The sequence below is a fragment of the Zootoca vivipara genome, chromosome 2 (assembly GCF_965207765.1).
Source record: "Zootoca vivipara chromosome 2, rZooViv2.hap1.1, whole genome shotgun sequence".
NCBI lineage: Eukaryota > Metazoa > Chordata > Lepidosauria > Squamata > Lacertidae > Zootoca > Zootoca vivipara.
The window spans coordinates 116160895-116183878 of NC_142584.1; the positions used below are offsets into that span (position 1 = coordinate 116160895).

At 47.0% G+C, this 22984-nt stretch overlaps 2 protein-coding genes across 3 annotated transcripts; both read left to right on the forward strand.

The window, feature by feature from the left end:
- Positions 1-1303: 1303 nt before the first annotated feature.
- LOC118081275 (zinc finger protein RFP-like) lies at positions 1304-13366 on the forward strand. Of its 2 annotated transcripts, XM_035107699.3 has the most exons (8): positions 1304-1802; positions 5478-5573; positions 6109-6339; positions 6778-6800; positions 8012-8130; positions 9203-9235; positions 10390-10419; positions 12200-13366. In XM_035107699.3, exons 1-8 carry the CDS (start codon positions 1335-1337, stop codon positions 12715-12717), a joined length of 1518 nt encoding a protein of 505 aa, XP_034963590.1. In that variant the 5' UTR covers positions 1304-1334; the 3' UTR covers positions 12718-13366. The 2 variants fall into 2 exon arrangements, with proteins under 2 accessions (XP_034963590.1, XP_088520199.1); XM_088664073.1 differs by lacking the exon at positions 10390-10419.
- A 2262-nt stretch (positions 13367-15628) lies between these two features.
- Positions 15629-22663, forward strand: LOC118081320 (zinc finger protein 213-like). The gene is made up of 4 exons (XM_088664294.1): positions 15629-15959; positions 17624-18626; positions 20576-20822; positions 21828-22663. Exons 2-4 carry the CDS (start codon positions 17811-17813, stop codon positions 22436-22438), a joined length of 1674 nt encoding a protein of 557 aa, XP_088520420.1. The 5' UTR covers positions 15629-15959; positions 17624-17810; the 3' UTR covers positions 22439-22663.
- The last annotated feature ends 321 nt before the right edge of the window (positions 22664-22984 follow it).

Genomic DNA, 22984 nt, shown 5'->3' on the forward strand with positions numbered 1-22984 from the left:
CCAGACTTTGGTAACAAATTTTGAGAATAAAAATTCTGAACTGCGCAGGAGACCTTTGTGTTTGGTTGACGTCTTGGAAAGGAACAGATAATTTTGTGCTTTCTCTTCCTGTGGTTTCCGGCAATGGGCATTCAGAGGCAACAGTGGACAGAGAACATCACCATCGTAGCTGTCTAGTACAGTGATACCTCGGTTTATGAACACAATTGGTTCCGGACGTCTGTTCATAAACTGAAGCGTTCATAAACTGAAGCGAACTTTCCCATTGAAAGTAATGGAAAGTGAATTAATCCGTTCCAGATGGGTCCACGGCGTTCATAAACCGAAAATTCATAAACTGAGGTGTTCATAAACCGAGGTTCCACTGTACAGGAATAGGCAAACACTGGAAAGAAACAACACAAAAGGAAAATGGATTGGGAGGGAGGAGGGAAAAAAATTATGGGGTTCAAATTCATACTTCCAAGTTGTCCTGGCCAGCTAGGGTAGGAAAGCTCAAGCAGAGGAGGCACCACTTCTCTTACTTTTTCTGCTCCCCACAGGCGGCATTTGATGGAGGGAGGAGCAGATTATGGCCCTACATCTCTCCAAAGGGTCGACTGCAATTCCTGCAATACCTGACCATTGGCTATGCTGCCAAGGGCTGATGAGTCCAAGAGTGTTTGAAGGGTCACAGACCACTTGCTTATGATTTAAATCAAATAATAGCATCTTTGTACCCAATGGTCCTTGGGGGTTCTAGGGAACTAAAAAAACAACAGTTCAGTTTTGAAATAGGTGGTTAAAACTAGCACAGTTTTGAAAGGAGCAGCCTGCCATCTCGATTCAAAATGGTGTCCAATTGTGTCCAAACGTAGTAAAAACAACTGCTGCTTGATGATCTCAGGAGGACCCACCATGCAAAAGTTGGTTAAAAATCAGCCTGCCATCTGGCATCTCAGTTGAAAACCTTGCTCCTTTGACCTCAAAACCAGATAAAGTTAGAATTAGCAACCAGATTCTTAGGAGTTTTCTTCACACTTGCTAAATCAGAACTCCCGTCCATTTAGGTCAGAGGCAGATTTTATCCAATTCAAAAATGACAATGAAGCCTTTGAATGAAAATACTGTGCAACTTACTAGGTACATGTGTGTTTATGTGTAATCAAAAGCATGGGAAGCAATCTGGAAACATTCGCTGCTACTTGAGAAAACATTCAGCAAATGCAAAGACCTGGGGACATATTTCTTTTTAAAAAAGATCACGTGGTCACTAAGTTTATGAGTCATTTCCGCGAAAGGAAACTTCCTTCCTTAAGGCGGGACTTAACTCGGATTTTTGGCGCGAGGGAGCCATGGCTGCTGCAGGGGGTCACATCCAGCGTCTCCGTGATGAAGTCACATGCTCCATCTGCCTGGATTATTTCAAGGATCCAGTGACCATCGCAAAGTGTGGGCACAACTTCTGCCGATCCTGCCTGATCCAGTACTTGGGGGAATCGGAGGCAGAGGCTTCCTGCCCTCAATGCAGAAAAACAGTTCAGAGAAGGGGTCTCATCCCCAACAGGCAACTGGCTAATATGGTAGAAATAGCCCAGAATCTCAGCCTTCAAGAGGGGAGAGAAGAAGGAGGGGGGAAAGGGAGAATGTGCGAAGAGGGAGAGGGAGATGGAGGGAAAGGAAGAGTCTGCGAGAAACACCTGGAGCCCCTGAAACTCTTTTGCAAAGTCCACAAAGCCCCCATCTGTGTGGTTTGTGACAGATCAAAGGAACATGAAAATCACAAGGTGATTCCTCTGGAGGAGGCTTTCGAAGAATACAAGGTAGGAGATCCCTGGATCTTGAGGAGGGAGAAATAGCTGTGGATTCTTCCTGGGAGGTTTTTTTCTTTTCTTCTCAGGTCCAAAGTAGGCATGGCATTAATTGGTTGTGTTAATTACGTTAGAAGCAGCCAAGGGGAAGCCTGAGGACTCCTGGGATGGCTGGGAGGAGGGAGTTGAAGTCAAGGGGATCTTGAAATACTAGCAGCAGCTTCAAATATTTGAACTGGGACCTTGGTAGGGAGAGAAAGGGTTAACCTCATCCACATCCCCCAGCAAGGTTGCTTTGTACATATTTAGAACAGTACAAATTTAAATTGCACATACACAACTAAGTACATGTCTCCTTTGGCTACCAGGATGCCTCCTCAATGCCCTGCGTGGAAGCACCTACTGGTGGGGAGCATGCTTATTCTGGGGCCTGTGCAATGATGTTTCAGCGGGGGTGGGGCTGAGGATCTCCTCTCACCCCAAATGGCAAAGGGAAAGATGACTTTTTAATGGCAACTCGAATTGGACCTGTGCAATATACTGTGTATATATATATATATATATATATATATAATCCCTTTTTGTTGTTGTTTAGTCATTTAGTCCAACTCTTTGTGACCCCATGGACCAGAGCACGCCAGGCACTCCTGTCTTCCACTGCCTCCCACAGTTTGGTCAAACTCATGTTCGCAGCTTCAAGAACACTGTCCAACCATCTCATCCTCTGTCGTCCCCTTCTCCTTGTGCCCTCCATCTTTCCCAACATCAGGGTCTTTTCCAGGAAGTCTTCTCATCTCATGAGGTGGCCAAAGTATTGGAGCCTCAGCTTCACGATCTGTCCTTCCAGTGAGCACTCAGGGCTGATTTCCTTCAGAATGGATAGGTTTGATCTTCTTGCAGTCCATGGGACTCTCAAGAGTCTTCTCCAGCACCATAATTCAAAAGCATCCATTCTTTGGCATCAGCCTTCTTTATGGTCCAGCTCTCACTTCCATACATCACTACTGGAAAAACCATAGCTTTAACTATACGGACAGCATCTTAAAAAGCAGAGACATCACCTTGCCGATAAAGGCCCGTATAGTTAAAGCTATAGTGTCTTTTAATCCCTTTTTTAAAAAATCACTTGTTCTACTAAGGTAACGGGGCCCCTGACCATCAGGTCCAGTCGTGTCCAACTCTGGGGTTGCGGTGCCGGTGCTCATCTCACTCTATAGGCCGAGGGAGCCGGCGTTTGTCCGCAGACAGCTTCCGGGTCATGTGGCCAGCATGACAAAGCTGCTTCTGGCGAACCAGAGCAGCACACAGAAATGCCGTTTACCTTCCCGCCGGAGCGGTCCCTATTTATCTACTTGCACTTTGATGTGCTTTCGAACTGTTAGGTGGGCAGGAGCTGGGACCGAGCAACGGGAGCTCACCCCGTTGCAGGGATTCGAACCGCCTACCTTCCGATCAGCAAGCCCTAGACTCTGTGGTTTAACCCACAGCGCCACCTGGGTCACTTGTTCTACTACTGTGGTGCAAAAATGCTCCTTTGTCATGCAATGCTAATAATGCCACAAAATAGTAATAATAGTGAAAAGAAGCTGGCCCCTTTGAATTGGCGGGATGACCAGACAGCAATCTTCTGATCTAAGGGTCTACATAGGTGGATTCTGGCCACAGCAAGAACTTCTTTGGTCCAGAAATGGAAGAAGCTGCAGCACTTTTATCTCCCCTGGTGGCGCAAGCACACGTGGGCTCTGGCTACTGCAGAAAAAATAACTGACAAGTAGCAGAAAACCTGAGTTGCCATTTGGCCCAATTAAGCGGCAAAGCAGTGATGTTAAGAGGAAGGGTGGAAAATCCCTAGGCTTGCAGAAGAGGGGTTTGGAATGGGTGAAGTTTTTTTTTAATTAATTAAAATACTTTATTAAATATTAAACATATTAACAATAAAATCAGCATAATTCAACATAACATAACATAAATCAGCACAAATGGGAAAAAAATCAATATAACACAAATGCAAACATAAGTCAAAATAATACAAGAAAAAAGAACCAAAACTTATTAGAAAAAGTAAAAGGGGAGGAAAAAAGAAAAGAGAAAAAATGAAAGAAAAAGAAAAGAGAAAGAGGAGAAAGAAAATACAAGAAATAAAATTACAATAAACTTCCCAACATTTACATATCGATTCCCTATTATACTGAACGTTACTATGCTTTCCCTTATAAACTTATCATTTTACATTTATCTCATTTTATTCACCTTTTCTTACAATTCCAGTGACCTTGTGTGAATTTAATCAAAGCAAATTACCCATCTAGCACTAATACCTTCAGCTCGAAGGTAATCCTCTACATACTTCCATTCTTTTGTCCATTTCTGTCTGGGGACTTTCCTGATTATCGCAGTTAATTTAGCTAAATTCATAAATTCCACTAATTTAATACGCCAATCTTGTATAGTTGGTAGCTTCTCTCCCTTCCAGTTTTGTGCTATTAACAATCTGGCCGCGGCACAGGCATAAAGCAAGATGTTCTTTCTATCTGATGGCATGTCCTCCGGGATCAGGCTTAATAATAGAATCTCGGGTTTTTTCTCGATTGTCCATTTCAATATTTTTTTTACATTCTCATAAACTTCGGTCCAAAATCTATTTACCTTTTTACAACCCCACCAACAGTGGAAATAATCCCCTTTAGTTTCTTTGCATTTCCAACATTTATTGGCATCATTTTTATATATTTTTGCTTACTTTCCGGGTGTTAGATGCCACCTATAGACTATTTTCCAGATGTTTTCCCTGATTCCCATGCAAGCTGTAAAATTAATGTCAGTTCTCCATAACCTTTCCCACTGTTCACTATATATTGTTCTTCCTACATCCTGCGCCCATTTGATCATCACGTGCTTCACCTCCTCATCCTTCATCTCCCATTCTAATAAAAATTTATAAATTTTTGCCAATGGTTTTTTTGAATTATCAATTAATAAATCTTGTAACTTTGATTTGTTCTCCAGAAAGCCTATCATTTTATGTTTATTAAATGCACTTTGTACTTGACAATATTGTAACCAGCTTTGACAAAAGCACTCAACCTGCTGATATGATTTTAATCTATATTCACCATCTACTTTTTCCACAAGATCCTTATACGTCTGCCACTTCCCTCCCTTCGGATTACCATCCATTGCCACCATTTCAAAAGGCGAGGCCCACCATGGGGTTTTGGGTTCCAATAGGTTCTTATATTCTTCCCATATATAAAAAAGTGGGAATGGGTGAAGTTTTGAGAAGCTCAGGTCTATCCCTGCATCTCTCACCTCTTGGGTTGACCTCACTATCTCTTTGATGCTGGACTGATTCATCCCAGGTGGGATCCTGCCTTGGCCCTTTCTCCTCTTCCCACCTCTCTCTGGGATCTCAAGTCAGGCTGGGACTCGCAAGGAGAGAGGACAGGAGAGGAGGCTGAGAGAGCACTCTGCAAGGGAGGGGGTTTGAGAAAGGGTGAGGGGCTGCAAGCAAGGGGAGTTTGTTGAGGGAGCCGTGGACACAAAAAGGTTGAAAACATCTGGACTTTTATTTCCTCCAGTCAACTACTTTGCTATTATAGCAAGGCCACTGGGCGCAAGATGACAGTATGATTTTCATCTCCTCTCTGTGTGTCTCAATCAAATCTGAGTTTTTCCTTTTCTCTTTAGGGAGAGATCTGCCGCCGCCTGGAGATTCTGAGGAAAGAGAGAGAGGAAATTCTGGCTTTTCAAGCAGATCTGGACAAGGAAAGCAAAGACCTCCTTGTAAGGGTCTCTATTGTTACTAGACAGGGAACAAGCACTTGAGACCTCCAGGTATAGGGCAGTATATAATTTCAATTTTTTAGGAAACTCAGGCCATTTTGAACCTTTAAAGAAAACAGGGGAGCTATGGGGATGAACTCTGCACTTTGTCGTCGTCCTCCTCCTCTGTTTCTATTTTCTTCCTACACCTAAATGGCCCCAGTGTAAACTGAGGGGTGTTTGATGTCCATGAATGTTCTCTGAACAACTTAGAACTCAGGTTACGCCATGCCCCAAAACATGCAGGGGACATCTATGGCTGGGGGGGGGGAAGCTCTTTGCTTTAGGCAGTAGCCCTCTGCAAAATATAAGTCAACAGAAAGATCAATGGAAAGGGCCTCCCCTCAAAATAAATGTTTACTTCTTTAGCCACTGGCTGTAGGTTTCATGTCTCTGAAAAATCAGAAGTGCCCTCCCTGTGGAATTCTTATAATTTTCTTCCTGCTGTTTTGAAGGCTGACCATTGTCCACACTCAGACCTCATCTTTACTTGCAGAAATTAACAGAAAGGGAGAGGCTGAAGACTGTGGAGAAGTTCAGACAATTGCACCAGTTCCTGAAAAAACAAGAAAAACATTTGCTGAATCATGTGGGCGAACTGGAGAAGGAGATTGCAGGGAGAAGGGATGAGCAGCTGGCCAGACTCTCCAGGAAACTCTCCTCTCTTGAGAAGATCATCCAGGAGATGGAGGAGAAGCGTCAGCAGCCAGCGAGTGAACTCCTGCAGGTAAGACGGTGGCAGGAACAGCCCAAGGCTGCAGGAAAAGGCTGCCTCTCGTCCTTTCTGTGCCCCTTTCATGTATGCAAGGAGTGCAGGGGCTCAGTTGATGGAGCCTCTAGTCAGGTTTGTAATAGATAGGAACACCCAAGAGACCTAAGATGCTTAACTCATCTGAATGCAGACGAGAGATTCTTCTGTGTTCTTGATGGAACGGGAGGTGATTTTCTGCTCTTTGCTGATGATTTGTCTCTGAATGCCTTCCCACTGGGCAATGCTGCCTTCCTGCCCTGTGAGGGGCTTCACTGAGGAAGCATTCAGGCCTCCTTCCGACATAAGCCGGTCTCTTGACCAAGCTTCTCTTCCCATTCCCTCCACAACTTCTGAGGGGGTCTTCCTAGTGTGGCCTGTGGTGTGCAGTGAATTCCTTTCTCTTTTTCCCTCTAGGATGTGAGAAGCACCTTGCAGAGGTAAGTGGATCTGGCTCATTTCCATTAGCATCCCTCCATGAGGCCAGAATGCAAGAACCTCAAACATGGCCCTCAAACAGGGGCTGCAGGGGAGAGACTGTGGGACTCACTCCCTGCAGCATCTCACTGGTAAAACAGGACCCCCTCTTTGGAATTTGTAGCCCCCCAATTCTCCCCAATGAATTAGCGCCATTTCCTTTGTGAGGTTTGGTTTTACTTTTGTAATTATACACAATTATACAGATTATAATTTGTTTTGTATTGGCCTGAATGTCATTTTGATTAATCGTTTGATTTGGTTGCGCACCTGTGGAAGATCTGTCTCATCTTCTGCAAACATCTGATTCTAGAGCAAAGGCTATTTAACGTATCAAAGCAAGAGATCCCCAAGCTCCAGAAACAAGTGTTTTGAGTTTACTCAAGTGTCGCTAAGAGAAGGCTGTTTTACTGGCACACACAACAAGGCAAAGTTTCTGTCCTAGGAGCAATTATTGCCTGAGGTGTTTCCTTCTCAACTGACCAGTTCAGTCACTCTTACAGCAAACACTCTGCCGGCCACCCCACTTTATCTCAAGCAAAAAACCTGCCCCATAGAGCCCCTTGGGAGGGGGTGATTTCTCATAAAGGAATTGGCTGTATTCCTGACCATATTCCGGCTGCAGTATTTAAATTTAAGGTGTCACTCAGGTTCAGAGTAGAGGTTTTAAGGAACATTTCACGTTTTCCAAGAAAAGTGAATCTCTTTATCTTTCTCACACCTTCTCTGGGGACACCAAGAAAAAGAAAATGTGTGCTGCCCTGTCCTCACCCTCAGACAATTCCTGCCCTTTGATACCATATGATTCTGCTACTTCTTTAATAGACAACAGTGGGGAGACTCAGAGGCCTGGGGTTGCTGTGTTGGCCCTTGGGGGTCTGGCTGAGGAGTCCGTAGTGAGGATTAATCTCCCCACTCAGTGCCTGCCGGTCCCTGTAGGCCAGGGATGTCCAAAAGGTTGATTGCGATCTACTGGTAGATCCCCGGTAGGTTTTGGTAGATAGCGGTCGATCCTTGGGTCCCTTCCGGCCCTGCCCCCTCCCTCTCCCTCCATTCTTGCACTTAGGGAGGCTGTTTGAATCCCAGGGAAACAGGGCTTTTTTCAATTTTTTTTCTTTTCCTGTGCCAAGAATTGTGGATTTGAATGGGCTGACATTGTTTTTCTTTTCACCAGGTATGAGAAAAGAGAGAGTCTAGAGAAGCCACTGGCTTTCCCTCCAGAGCTGAGGAACAGGATCTTGGAATCCTGTCATGTAAATCACCTTGTGGAGGATACAATAAAAAAATGGAAAGGTAATGAAAAATGATGCTGGAGCTTGTAAAAAAAAGCCTGAACCAGAGTGTAGAGCAAAGTCGGGATTTTTTCCTCCCATGTGCATCTGTTTACAACCCTACGGAACCTCCTTTTCCTTTTGGTTCCCCGTCTACACAATCTGGGGTTGTCCTTTTGGAGCTTTTCCTGCTCTGAATGGAGTCAAAGGGCATTAAGAAGCCCCCAGTTCCCCCTCTGCCTCCTGCTCAGGCTTGTTTCTCAGCAGTGGAGCCAAGGCCTGAGCCGTCTCCTCCACAGACGTCCCCCTGCAGCTAGGGCTTCAAGCGGCCTGGATTTCGGTTGAGTGGTGTCTGGAAAGGTATGGATCTGACGTTTTCGGGGGGGTCGATCGTGGGGTGGGATTGATGGGGGTGTTTTTGGTTGGATCGGGGTGGGTGGGTTTGATTTCGGTGCGGTGGATTGGGGGGGGTTGGATTGGGGGGGGGTTGGATCTTCTTTTGGAGAAGATTAGACCTTTTCTACATTTACCGGTAGATAGATAGATAGATTTGTACGCTTGCTTTATGATTGCTTAGTTTTAAAGCTTTAGTTATTTTCATTGATTCTTCCTATGATTTCCTTGTTTTTAATCATTTTTTTACAGTCGTACCTTGGTTCTTGTATTTAATCTGTTCCATGAATCCTTTTCGCTCCAAAATTGTTCAAGAACCAGGGCGCGGCTTACGATTGACTGAAGAAGCTTCCTGCATCCATTCGGAAGCTGCAGAAGCTGTGCTGGAGGTTTGGCTTCCAAAAAACAATCACTTCCGTTTTCCTATCATTTGGGAGCTGAAATGATCGAGTTCAAAGGCAGTCGGCTTCTGAGGTTCCACCGCATTTAATACTTGTACAGTCAAACCTCGGATGTCGAACGTAATCCGCTCCGGAAGGACATTCAACTGACAAAACGGTCGATTTCCGAGGCGCGGCTCTTGCAGCATTTACTTCTGGGTTTTTGACGTTTGGGAGCCACAACGTGTTACTTTTGTATGGAGATTTATTTCAGGTGGAAGAGTGTTGCCCTTACACTTTATATCTTTTTTGCTTCCTCAGATGCTCTGTTATTCAGAAAACAGATTCAGAAAGGTAAATTTCCAGGGGAGCAACAATTTCACAGGAGGGATGGGGGCTGATATTTCATGGGTGTTGAACCGTCTCTTCTGCAGAATTTAGGACCCCCATCAATGGCGTAACTCTGGGTAACAGTCCTCTAGTGGTGTTTGGGTTCTTTGTCTGTCCCATGAATGAACTGGGTGGGGGTTTGAAGGATTGGGTTGGGGGCAGAGCTTGTCCCTGCAATGAACCTGCACACCAGTCTGAGTTCCACTTCTACATATAGACTATTATCCTGGTTTCCCCCTCAATTTTATAGATTTAGCTTTCTTTCTTAAAATTTATATACTGCTTGTTTGTAGGAAAAAGCCTCAGAGCCTTACAATATCTTACAAAAGCCCTTCAGGAGAATCCTGCAAGGTCAGTCCAATGTCCCTCTTGTCAAGTTCTCATATAGGGAACCTCCCTTGCATTTTGCTTTCCCTCCACACAATCTGGAAAGGTTCTTTTGAGGCTTCTCGAAATTTGCTTGGATTTCCCCCTGGTGAAGTGTGTTTTAAAGGGCACCCGCGAGGACCCAGTCCCTCCTCCACCTCCTGCCCAGGCTGAGCCGCCTCTTCCTCAGAGTTTCAAGCACACCAGCCATTTCTCGTGCTTCAGCCATCCCAATCTCCTGAGAGTTCCCACAATTTTTTTGAGATCAGCCCCATTCCACAAGGGAGGACTTCCCATTGCACGAGACCCTTGGAATTACAGTGCAAAGCTCTGCCTATTCTTCCTCTGCAATTTGGTTTGTCAGCATTCTTGGAAATTCCGGTTTCAAAAGCTTTTTCCCACCAGTTTACTTGGGGCAGATGTTAACCTTTCTTCATCCATCCAGTACAGATCACCATTTCATTTGTGAATTTTGAATGATTGTATTCCGCCATTCTTTAGTATGGTTTACCATTTCTGATAGTAGAGTTTGAAAGTCCAACCCCTGCAATGCAGGATTCACAGCTAAACACGTTAGTTGTTTCAATTCCTTAGGCCTACGGTTGTCGTCTTTGAAATTATTTGTTCTATGATTTAATCTTTTATTTGAAATAAGGAAACAACAGATTCTATGTTATGGTGATGTTTTGTAAAAAGATTTTCTTTGAGCTATTGCAATGTAGCCCATTAAGCCTGTCTTTTTGCTTCCTCAGATGTTCAGTCATTCAGAAATCTCCAGAGAGGTAAATTTCACATGGTACTCCAATTCACAGGAGGGGGGGGACTAGTGTTTCATTGGGGGGGGGTCAAGAGTCTCTTCTGTACAGTTGAGAAGCATCTACAGCTTGACTCTAGCCCTGCTGTTTGTACCGCAAAGGCAGAGAGGGTGGACTTGGAGGTGCAGAAGGGGGGGGGGAAACTTCCCAGAAGGATCAGACAGAGGAGGGAAGAGTTTTATTCCTGCCTAGAGAGAGTTGGGTCGCTTTTCCATGTGACCTTTTTCAGGCCTGGTTACCATATGTCTTCTTTTTCCCTGCCACATCCTCTATTTTCATGATTAAAATTTCTGCCTGGGTGGATTTTTAAAATTTGGCATAATGTCCCAAGTTTTTTTGTTTGGTTTTTTGGTTTACCTGATCCCTTGAAATTTTTTCTAGTGTATTAAACTCAGATCTAAGCCACCTTGCTTAGCTAGTCTGCAGCAGAGAATCACAACCGAGCCGCATCTCAAGCTAGCAAAATCCCTTCTCTTGTGGCGGATCTAAAAGGACGCTGGCTCAGCTACAAGATCTTGGAGAAGGAGTCCAGGAGGGCAGGAGTTAACATCCCCCTGCCCTTAAGGAGAGCCCATATGCAGATGTTAAACAGTTTAATAAATTGTTCTGTGCACACTTATGTTCACAAAGATGTGAACATGAGCCCAAAAACTTTAATGTGGCAAGTGAGGGAGCAATATGTATTATTATTACAGTATTTTGTTGTTGAAAGTTAAGAGCATTGCTACTAGCAATATATCACACCTTCTATAGCCTACATATAGTAGGGGTATTTAAAATGAGAGTTGTCATAGTGATCCATGGTTAAAAGCAGAAGTTGGCAAATGTGTCCTCTTTCTTGCTCTTCAAAACATGGCAGCCCTACACTTGCCTATCATGACTCAGCCCCAAACTGGTAACCTTTTGCATTATTCCCCCCTTCCCCCAGGGAACTAGTCTTAGGTATGTATTAAATTCAAAAGAGAAGTATTGAATAAGCCATCCTTTGTAAAATTGCCCTGCCACCTGCCTCCTCTTCCCTGGTGGCAAGGCCTAAACTCCCAAGATGGTAGGAAGGCAAGGAGAGACCAAGTGGGTGAGTGAAATGGAGAGCAGGAATAAACAGGCTCCCCTCTTAACACGATTTTTAACTTGTGGGCATGAGGGCCCAGAACGTGACCCCCCCCCCCAATCGAAAGTGATGGGACGCCTCAATGTGTTTTTATGTTGTCTTTATATGCTGTGAACCACCCTGAGACCTATAGCTGAAGGGCAGTATGCAAATGTAATTATATTATTATTATTATTATTATTATTATTACAACAACGGGGGGTTCTCATCTCCCAGCCCAACCCAGAGGTCCCCAAAAGCCAATTCCCACAAAGATTGGCAGAGGAGAGCAGCTTCTCTCTCCTGTCTCCTCCAATTTTCCTCTCTTTCCCCTTCACTAACACAGAAGAGAGGAGTAAAAGGTTTGCTGAGTGGTTTTTCCTCTTAGAAAATGCCTGGGTTGAGAGAAGGGCAGGAACAATACACATCAAATATACGAAAGTGGAGAAAACTGATTTAGACACCAACAAGGAAGATATTTATTCTGATGAGAGTCTGCAAGGAGGAGTCTCAGTCTTGCATGCGATGCAAAGAAATCCCATTGATCTCAAAGGAAATCGGGTTTTTTTTGGTGTGCTTTTTGTTTCAGGATGTCCGTCTCTCTCTCTCTCAGCTGATTCTGCCTAATCTTCTCTTTCCCTCTTTTCTCCCCAACAGCAAATGTCACTCTGGATCCAGACACAGCAAATTGCTGGCTCATTCTGTCCAAGGATCGGAAAAGCCTGAGATTGGGTGACAGACCTCAAGACCTGCCCAACAATCCTGAGAGATTCAGCTACTATTTTTGTGTGTTGGGACGTGAGGGATTCACAGCAGGCAGACATTTCTGGGAAGTCAATGTGGGAAGTGAGGGAATATGGGCTGTGGGGGTTGCCAGGAAGTCTGTGGGGAGAAGGGGCTATTTTGACTTAAGTCCTGAGGGGGGGATCTGGGCTGTGCGGAAGTGGGGAGATGAGTTCGTGGCTTTAACCTCCCCTGATTCCTCTCCTCTGTCCCTGAATGAGAAGCCCAGGAGGATCCGGGTGACTCTGGACTATGAAGGGGGACGTGTGTCTTTTTTTGACGCTGACTCAGGAGCCAAACTCTACACGTTCTCAGGAGCCTCGTTCTCTTCAGAGACCCTCCTCCCTTTCTTTTGTCTGTGGGAAAATAAAACCCACCTCAGAATCTCCTGAGGAGACTAAATCTGCCTCTCAGGCCCAGTTGGGAGTTTCTCTCCAGACCAGAGTGACTAACATAAAAAACATTTACCCGCCAAGAGAACTTTGGGCAGTTTCTCAGGGGGACCTTTGAGAGGATTCATTTTCCTTCCTTTTCCTATAATTCCCTCTGCAGCTTAAAGGTAAAGGTAAAGGGACCCCTGACCATTAGGTCCAGTCGTGACCGACTCTGGGGTTGCGCGCTCATCTCGCATTATTGGCCGAGGGAGCCGGCGTATAGCTTCCAGGTCATGTGGCCAGCATGGCAAAGCCGCTTCTGGCAAACCAGAGCAGCACATGGAAACACCGTTTACCTTCCCGCTGTAGCGGTTCCTATTTATCTACTTGCACTTTGACGTGCTTTCGAACTGCTAGGTTGGCAGGAGCTGGGACCGAGCAACGGGAGCTCACCCCGTCACAGGGATTCGAACCGCCGACCTTCTGATCAGCAAGCCCTAGGCTCAGTGCTTTAACCACAGCGCCACCTGGGTCCCTGGGCAGTTTCTCAGGGGGACCTTTGAGAGGATTCATTTTCCTTCCTTTTCCTATAATTCCCTCTGCAGCTTACTTCTTCTTAAAGAGACAATCACACTTTTAACAGTCCCAATAAATAATCTTTTCCTCACCTTCAAGCTTGTTTTCCTCTTGAGAAATCTGATTTGGCAGACCACAAGACTATTAACCCCAGGGTTGTCGGTTTGAGCCCCACGTTGGGCAAATGTTTACTGCACTGCAGGGGGTGGGACTAGATGACCCTCAGGACCCCTCGCAACTCTGCGATTCTACGAAACCGTCCTCTCCCCACAAGACCTTATGCAGCTATGAAAATGCATGCATCATTGGATTAATAGAGGACTAAAAAAATGAACCACTTCCCCCATGTCAGGCAGGAAAGCTGGAGACCTCAGATGGGAAGAAAATAAAAAAGAAATTGGAAGAGCGTGTCAGCTTCAAATGCCCTCTGCAAATACACCCTCGCCATCTCCACTCCACACTTGGTCAGAAATAATCCTAGTTTCATTGAGTGGGGTTTCTGCCCAGTTAATGCGTTTAGGGTTGATGCTCCCCCAAGGAGCGTCTTTTCAGCACCAGGTCAGAGCCGTCTTTCCCATAGGGCTTAGTGGTACGTTGTGCCAGGGCGCCAGTCTCTCAGGGGCACCCCAGCAAGTGGGGGAGCTGCATGGCTTTGTCGGTGGCCTCCCCTTTCCCTGCACGCCCAGGTGTACAGCTTGCTTCCCAAGCCTCCTGTGCATGGCAGGAGTGCGGGAGAGGAGCCCCAATGAGGCGGGTGGGAATGGTTTCGACAGGGACGCTGGAACCTCTCCCAGCAGCTCCCTGTCAAAGCTCCCCACCAGCAAGCAAGGACCCCGTCTCTCCCTTTTCAGTGCGGCGGCTTCCCGCGGGCAGAAGGGATGGAGCTGTGCCCAAGTGCACTTTTATTTCTCCCTTTAAGTAGCGTTGCAAAATGCAGCGGGCTGCACACACACACCCTGTACGCTGCATGTGTGGTCGTGGGTGAGGAAAATCTGCTGCTGTCCCGCCCCATCCACCCACCCACTCACTTTGAGAGGATCAGGGAGCAACCGGGATGGGTGGGTGTGTTAAAAAAAACCCCTCCTGCTGTACTTTCTCCTTCGCCCGGAAGCCTGCGTGGGCGGGAGGAGCGAAGCTATTTCTACTCTGGCTCAGCTTCCCGACCACCCTCCTCCTCCCCTCTCCATCGGTGGGTTAAATGCCCTCTCCTTTCTGCTTTCCTCTGTCCCACCGTGGTCTTCTTCTCACGGGACAGTTCAAAACACAGAAGAAATGCAATCTGGTTTAAAAACAGATAGAAAAGTGAATGTATTATTATTATTATTATTCTACCCCAGCCACTCTGGGCAGCTTCCAATACAGTACATATAAAAACACCATTAAACATTTAAAATCTCCTGGTACAGGCCTGCCTTCAGATGTCTTCTAAAAGTTGTGTAGTTATTTACCTCATTGACGTCTGATGGGAGGGTAGTCATCCAGCTGAGAGCAATGGAACCAGAATAGAAAAATGATGGCAGAGATCAAGGCTGTTATTTTGGTCAAAGGATTAGAGCAGCACCGAATTCTTTGGCAGTTTGACATTGGAGACCTTTGAACATTTTTCTGTGAACCACCCTGCAGGTATAGGGCAGTATATAAATTCTAATAATAATAATAATACATCTTTTGTCTCAGCCCATTGCAATCACTGCAGGTTGTATGTGAAGGAAGATTCATGACAAGTTAAGACTTCCAGCCACACAACAACCTTGCGAGGCGGGTTTGGTGCAGGCAGTGCTTTTCTTTCCTAAAAAAATGTTTAGGGATACTTTCATTTTCCTATTCATATTGAAATACTGCCCCTCAATGAGGCAAACTTAGATTCGCAAAATGTTTAGGGGTATGCGTACCCCCCCAAAAAAGCACTGGGAGCAAGATCCATCCAAGAGTTTGCTCTCTGTACCAGAGCAAGGATTTGGCTGCAGATGTACCACCTGACATTATTTTATTTATTAAAATTTATTTATATACCGTCTTTAATCCAAGGATCACTTCGTTGGTCTCTGGACTATTTTAAAAAAAAATTATTTCGATCACAGGTTGGTTATTGTTATTATTATTGTTCCCTGCGCATCTGGGGTATAAACACAAAATTACACAGCATAAACAGAATAGTACATATAATAATAACAAACCAAACAATGGCACCCTCCCGTCATGGTTTAAAAGGCTTCTTAGCAGCTTATTAGCCAAAGTTGCAAATGCACAAGACTTATTGAATCAGAGCCACGACGCCTACTAGGGGCCAGCTACAATTCCCGACAACCTTTGCGGCTCTCCTATAAAATGGCTTGCAGATTGCCAACCTCTGATGCAAAGGGGGAGAAACACTATATTTTTATTTTATTTTATTTAGAAAAGCAAAACCTCAAATGCAGAGACAGCTTTCCAGTCTGGAAGCGAAGGATTGGGATGCATGAAGGCATAAATCCAGTTTTGGATTTGCACCCCGTTGCCTGCGCCCAGGGAAAGGGTGGCAACCGGAGAGCCCGCTCGTCCTAGAAGGGAGCATCTCTCTTCTCGCAGTGCTTTTCTCCGTCCCGGAAACGGGCTCTTTTGAATGCACTGTTTCCCCGGGAGCGGGAGCAACCTGGGCTGGGCGATCCGGTTTGGGGTTTTTTGGAGAGGGAGGAGGATCTTGGGTAAGTTGCAAGGGCGCGCTTTGCACGCGCGCAGAGGCTGGGAAATCTCTGCCTGGAAGGGGAGGGTGGAGGGAGGGGGAGGCAGCTTGCCCTGGGTTCTAAATGCAAACACAGGCTTCTGTGTTGCTTTTTGCAACATGATGGGCACGGCATTGGTTTTTGCGGAGCAGAGAGAAAGAGATTTCTGCATGATGTGGTTCTGCATTATGATTGCAGATGCTGAAGCTGCCTGATCCGGAGTCAGTCCGGAGATGTTTGCAATCCAAGGTCATAGAATCGTAGGGACACCGAGTGTTATCTAGTCCAACCCCCTCCAATACAGGAATCTTTTTCCCAGCATGGGGCTCAAACCCACGGCCCTGAGAGTAAAAGTCTCATGCTCATCGCTAATCCAGGGTCAGTGCCCGTGCAGGCCAGGGTCATAGAATCACAGCATCATAGAGTTGGAAGGGACCCCGGGGTCATCTAGTCCAACCCCCTGCAATGGAGCAATCTTTGTGCCCAGCGTGGGGCTCGAAACCGCCACCCTGAGATGAAGAGGGAGGCCGTCGGTCTTTCTAGCTGAGTGCTGTGCGCACTTTGCGTATTCAGATTTAGTATACTGTTGATTTCAAATGTTCAAACCTCGCAAGGGCTGTCCCGTGGGAGATGGAACAAGATGGTTTTCTCCTGCTCTGGATTGTAGGACTCGAACCCATGGCTTCAAGTCACAAGAAAGGTGATTCTGACTAAACATCAGGAAGAACTTCCTGATAGTAAGAGCCGTTTGACTATGGAACGGACTCCCTTGTGAAGTTGTGGACTCTCCTTCCTTCGAGGTATTTCAGCAGAGGTTGGATGGACATTTGTCAGGGATGTTTTAGTTGAGATTCCTGCATCGCAGGGGGTTGGACTAGATAACCCTCGGGTTCCCAACCCTATTATTCTGTGATTCTCACAGTGGCCACCCCAATGCCCCAATGGGAATTCTGCTAGCAGAACCTTAGTACCACTGCATGATCCCCACTTGTGATTCTCAGTAACTGGGATTCAGTCCACACTGGGATTATTTCATGTTATTTTAACATTTATACCCAGCTTTTCTTTTTGTATGATTTCAAAGCGCCTTACAGAATTACAAGGAATGCATTAGGAAAGACATATGCAATAATGAAAGTAACGATCCAAAGATTACTGACAAAATAAAATAATAATGATAATAATTTATTATTTAACGGCCTCAGTCCAGTATACCTGAAGGAGCGTCTCCACCCCCATCGTTCTGCCCGGACACTGAGGCCCAGCTCTGAGGGCCTTCTGGCGGTTCCCTCGCTGTGAGAAGCCAAATTACAGGAAACCAGGCAGAGGGCCTTCTCGGTAGTGGCGCCTGCCCTGTGGAACGTCCTCGCACCAGATGTCAAAGAGAAAAACAACTACCAGACTTTTCGGAGACATCTGAAGGCAGCCATGTTTAGGGAAGCTTTTAATGTTTGATAGATGGGCTGGGCGATGGGCTCCCTGTTCAGGGAGGCTTTTAATGTTTAATAGATTACTGTGTTCTATTTTTCTGTTGGAAGCCGCTCAGAGTGGCTGGGGAGACCCAGCCAGATGGGTGGGGTATACATAATAAAGTATTTAAATTATTATTCCCCATTGTAACACAGTTCTTTCGTTGTGTGTTTCAGCTGGACGTTCGCTGCTCCCTAAGCCACTTCGGACTCTTGATTTGACGTTGAGCGTCAGATGGATGGTTAACGGAGGATCTTAATAGGCCTTGCCAGGCTAGACCACCAAGGGAGGAAGCCCTGGAGTTGAACCTCTGCCACCCACGGCCAGCGTCTGGGAGCTCCAGGAGAGAAGGGAAGAGAGGAGATGGATAATCGTCGAAGGAAGAACGAGCCAGGTGTCCTGGTCCAGGCTGCACTCAAGCAGTGGCCGCCTGCCAGCATGAAAACGGAAGACCAAGACCTTGGCGGTCCTACAATGAGGGAGGAATTCGTTGAAGGAGGGAGAGACCTTTGTGCTTTCCAGACTGGGAGGATGGGGGACATTGTATCCAGGGTACCAGGAGAGAAGGTGAAGCAGGAGCCGGGCGCAGGGCTGCTTCAGCACTGGGAATCCCAGTGGCAGGAGTTCCTGAAAATGGTTGAGTCCCACCACATGCACTGGGCGATCCCACCGCTGCCAGAAGAGTCTACCCCTTGGGAGGACGCCAAGGGCTTCCTGGCCTCCTTCGAGCAAGTGGCCAAAGCCTGTCGGTGGCCCCAGGAGGAGTGGGCGGCCCGGCTCCTGCCGGCACTCAGTGGAGAAGCGGAGCAGGCCTTCAGGGGCTTGGAAGCTGGGGACAGAGAGGATTATGGGAAAGTGAAGGCGGCCATCTTGCGCCGGGACGCCCTGGCCCGGGAGCGGTGGTGCCACCGCTTCCGGCATTTCTGCTACCAGGAGGCCGAGGGGCCGAGGGGGGCCTACAGCCGGCTGCGAGACGTTTGCCACCAGTGGCTCAAAGTGAAGAGGCACAGCAAGGAGCAGATCCTGGAGCTGCTTATCCTGGAGCAGTTCCTAGCCGTCTTGCCGCCCGAGGTCCAGGGATGGGTGAGGGAGGTTGGGCCCGAAACGTGCTCCCAGGCGGTGGCTCTGGCGGAGGAGTTCTTGCTGAGGCAGCGAGAGGCCGAGAGGCCCCAGAAACAGGTGAAGCTGCTATTTCAGAGAGCTTGGGGGGGGGGGGGCAGAGCGACAAAATGTAGGGTGAGGAAGGGGGACTGCCGCAAGGCATCTTGGGACCAGTCCTGCCTGTATCTCGACGGTGTCCGCATAGCAACGTAGCGTGGTATTCAACAATGGTATACAGTCGTACCTCGGTTTACAAACCGCTCGGGTTGCGAACAGTTCGGGTTACGAACTCCGCAACCCCGGAAGTGTTTTCGGCGTGCGCGTCCCGCGCATGCGCAGAAACGTGAAAATCGCGCTTTGCGCATGCGCAGAAGCAGCACGCGAGCTTTGCGCATGCGCAGAAGCGGCGCTCGGTTTGCGACCTTTTCGGGTTACGAACTGCGACCTGGAACGGATCGCGTTCGTAACCCGAGGTACTACTGTACTCAGAAAGCTCCGTGGGTTAGAGTGTGGCGCTGATAACATCAAGGTTGCAAGTTTGATCCCTGTGTATAGGACAGCTGCATTTTCCTGCATTGCAGGGGGTTGGACTAGGTCAGGGGTCAGCAAACTTTTTCAGCAGGGGGCCGGTCCACTGTCCCTCAGACCTTGTGGGGGGCCGGACTATATTTTTTTTAGGAGGGGGGAATGAACAAATTCCTATGCCCCACAAATAACCCAGAGATGCATTTTAAGTAAAAAAGGACACATTCTACTCATGTAAAAACACCAGGCAGGCCCCACAAATAACCCAGAGATGCATTTTGAATAAAAGACACATTCTACTCAGTAAAAACATGCTGATTCCTAGACCGTCTGCGGGCCAGATTTAAAAGGCGATTGGGCCGCATCTGGCCCCCGGGCCTTAGTTTGGGGGACCCCTGGACTAGGTCATGCGTAGGCAAACTAAGGCCCAGGGGCCGGATCTGGCCCAATCACCTTCTAAATCCGGCCCTCAGGCAGTCCAGGAATCAGTGTTTTTTTTAAATAATAATAAAAAATATATTATTATTATTATTACTATTATTATTATTATTATCTATACCCCGCCCATCTGGCCGTGTCTCCCCCGCCACTCTGGGCGACTTCCAACACACATTAAAATACATTAAAATATCACAGATTAAAAACTTCCCTAAACAGGGCTGCCTTTAGGTATTTTCTAAATGTCAGGTACTTGTTTATCTCTCTGAACTCAGATGGGAGGGCGTTCCACAGGGCGGGTGCCACTACTGAGAAGGCCCTCTGCCTGGTTCCCTGTAGCTTTGCTTCTCGCAGTGAGGGAACCGCCAGAAGGCCCTTGGCACTGGACCTCAGTGTCCGGGCAGAACGATGGGGGTGGAGACACTCCTTCAGGTATACAGGACCGAGGCCGTTTAGGGCCTTTAAAGGTCAGCACCAACACTTTGAATTCTGCTCGGAAACGTGTTGTTGTTGTTTAGTCCCTGAGTGCTCACTGGAAGGACAGATCCTGAAGCTGAGGCTCCAATACTTTGGCCACCTCATGAGAAGAGAAGACTCCCTGGAAAAGAACCTGATGTTGGGAAAGATGGAGGCCACAAGGAGAAGGGGACGACAGAGGACGAGATGGTTGGGCAGTGTTCTCGAAGCTACGAACATGAGTTTGACCAAACTGCGGGAGGCAGTGGAAGACAGGAGTGCCTGGCGTGCTCTGGTCCATGGGGTCACGGAACGTCAGACACGACTAAACGACTAAACAACAACAACAACAATAGTTAGATGAATATTGGGTAACAGTTGAGGGTGGTAGGAGTTTGGTGGAGCTTCTGTCTTAGCAGATGCCTTGCTCTCCTCTTCTTCTCCTGCTGCAGCCAGATGCAATAGCTGCTGCAGCTCCCTGGATCCCTTTCCTTTGCCTGCTTGACCTGATAGGGCAGAAATCGAACCTGGGACCTTCCGCAGTCCCCCACCCAGCAAAAGTGGCAGTGCAGAGGCTGTTGTGCAAGGAATCTCTGCTGTCGTTCCAGGTGCAGGCAGCCTTTGAGGAGGACGGCTACAGTTTCTCTGAACCGGCGCAGGTTCTGACCAACACGGGGCAGAGGCAAAAGGAGAGGGGCGCGAAGGAGGAGGCCAGCTCTGGAGATTTGAGCTCACGAGGTAAGGAGGATACCAAATCTCAGGTTTGCAGCCAAAAAGATGTGGCACAAAAGGAAAAGGCACTGGGGAGGGGGGAGGAGGAGAGGGGGGAAAGCACACCTCAGTTACAGAATTCTTGTCATCAGCAGCTGGAAAGGAAAGTTTTCAAGGAGAGGAGGAGACAAACCTTTCTCTCCTTCCAGCAGAAAGACGTTGCCTTTCCTTCTGTCTCCCACGCCTATAGGCCACAAAATGAGAGTTACATTTTTTCTCCCTAGTTCACCCTGTTGTTGTGTTTGGTTGTCAATTCTTTTCAACAATCACTGTGATTTATCTTTGATTTAAATTTGTATGCTGCTTTCCCATTTAAAACAAAAACAGAAAAACACTCAAAATGTCTTGCCAAAGAACAACAAAAATGTGAATCAATACACAATTAACACTAAGAATCGAATACGGGTAAATTGTTTCAAAACATAGCAATCCAACAGAGAACTCGCTTTTTTCTCTATTTTTAATTAATTTCATTTAGCAAAACTTATATTCCACTTAATTGTAATGAAACCTCTTAAGCGGCTTACAAGGAACAAATAAAATCAGTTACGAACAAGCAATTAAAATCCGTGATAAACTAAAATGAGAGCAAAAACACACCAACATCTGCATTTTTGGTTAGACTTCCCTAAGAATTTTTTTTTAAAAAAAAGCAGGGACCAAAATGAATACAGTGAATGCACCTGGCTGGTGTCAATAGGCAGGGAGTTTCAAAGTGTAAGTGCTGAAAATGTTACAACATTTAAAGTCATCGGAAAACAAAAGATGGATTAAAATGTATCTGTTAATGAAAAATATAAAAATCTTCCAGTACAATCGCCCCTCTGTGACTGCACCAAATAGAACAGAAACTAACCATGTGTGTAAAACGTTTAATAGAGGCTTTTAAAAAAATAAAATTGCTCGTAGTTCCTAGCAGCTTTATCCTATATTATAAAAGTAACTAAACCTGTACTCTAAAAGGCACTGCAAAATTATAGAGGTTAAAAATTAAAGTGCAAACATTTCATAGCAGCTTGATCATAGAAAGTGGTAAAAATAATAATCACTTGATGCCTACAACTGGCCTCAATATTTACACCTGATTAGTTACACCTGAATCTGTTCCCCGTGGGTCGAGCGAGATCTCTCTTGATCAAACCCTGCTGCGGCAGCAGCCTCAAGGATCAGAACACAGATCTGGCGAAAGCTTCGGTTCGGAGCTCGTGAAGTACGAAGCGGTTGAAATCCAGGAGACGGCCTACCCATGCGAGGACGGGGCGCCCCTCGGTTGCAAGGAGGGTCTCCGGAGACACAGCCCGCACTTCCGCGGGAAGCCGTACCAGTGCACTTATTGTGGAAAGTCCTTCAGCCGCCGGTCGCACCTGGTGACGCACGAGAGGACCCACACGGGAGAGAAGCCCTACGCCTGCTCCTTCTGCGGCAAGAGCTTCATCCAGAGCTCCCACCTCATCCTCCACGAGAGGACCCACACCGGGGAGAAGCCCTACCGGTGTTGCGCCTGCGGGAAGAGCTTCAGCAGCACCTCCAACCTCCTGGCCCACGGCAGGACCCACATGGGCGAGAAGCCCTACAAGTGTGCCGTCTGCGAGAAGGGCTTCATCAGCAAGTCGCACCTGGTCCGCCACCGGAGGAACCACGCCGGGGGCAGGCCGCCCACAGAACAATCCTGTTCCGGGAAAGCCTTCTGCGTGACCTAGTTCCTTACGAGAGACCACTCTGGAGTAAAGCCATACCAGAAAGCCCACCTTATTTTACAAAGAAGGTGTGGGGCAGGCTAGAGAGAGAGAGAGAGAGACCCATGACATTTTAATTTTTGTTCAGATTTGGCTGCATCGGAAGGTGTTCCAGGTCTGGAAGAAATTGTAGCCCGGGAGCGGCAAAACCTGTGGCTCTCCAACTCCTCTTATGTTTCCTCATTAGAATAATTATTTTATTACTTCTATGCCGGCCATCTCACTGGGTTGCCCCAGCCACTCTGAGCAGCTTCTGGGGAATTATAAAAACACAATAAAACATCAAATGTTAAAAAGTTCCCAATACTGGCTGCTTTCAGATGTCTACGTAAGGTCATGTAATATTGTTTATCTCCTTGACATCTGGTGGAAGGGCGTTCCACAGGGCAGGTGCCACGACTGAGAAGGCCCTGTGCCTGGTTCCCTGTAACCACACTTCTTGCAGGGAGGGAACTGCCAAAAGGCCCTCGGAGCTGGACCTCAGTGTCCAGGCTGGATGATGGAAGTGGA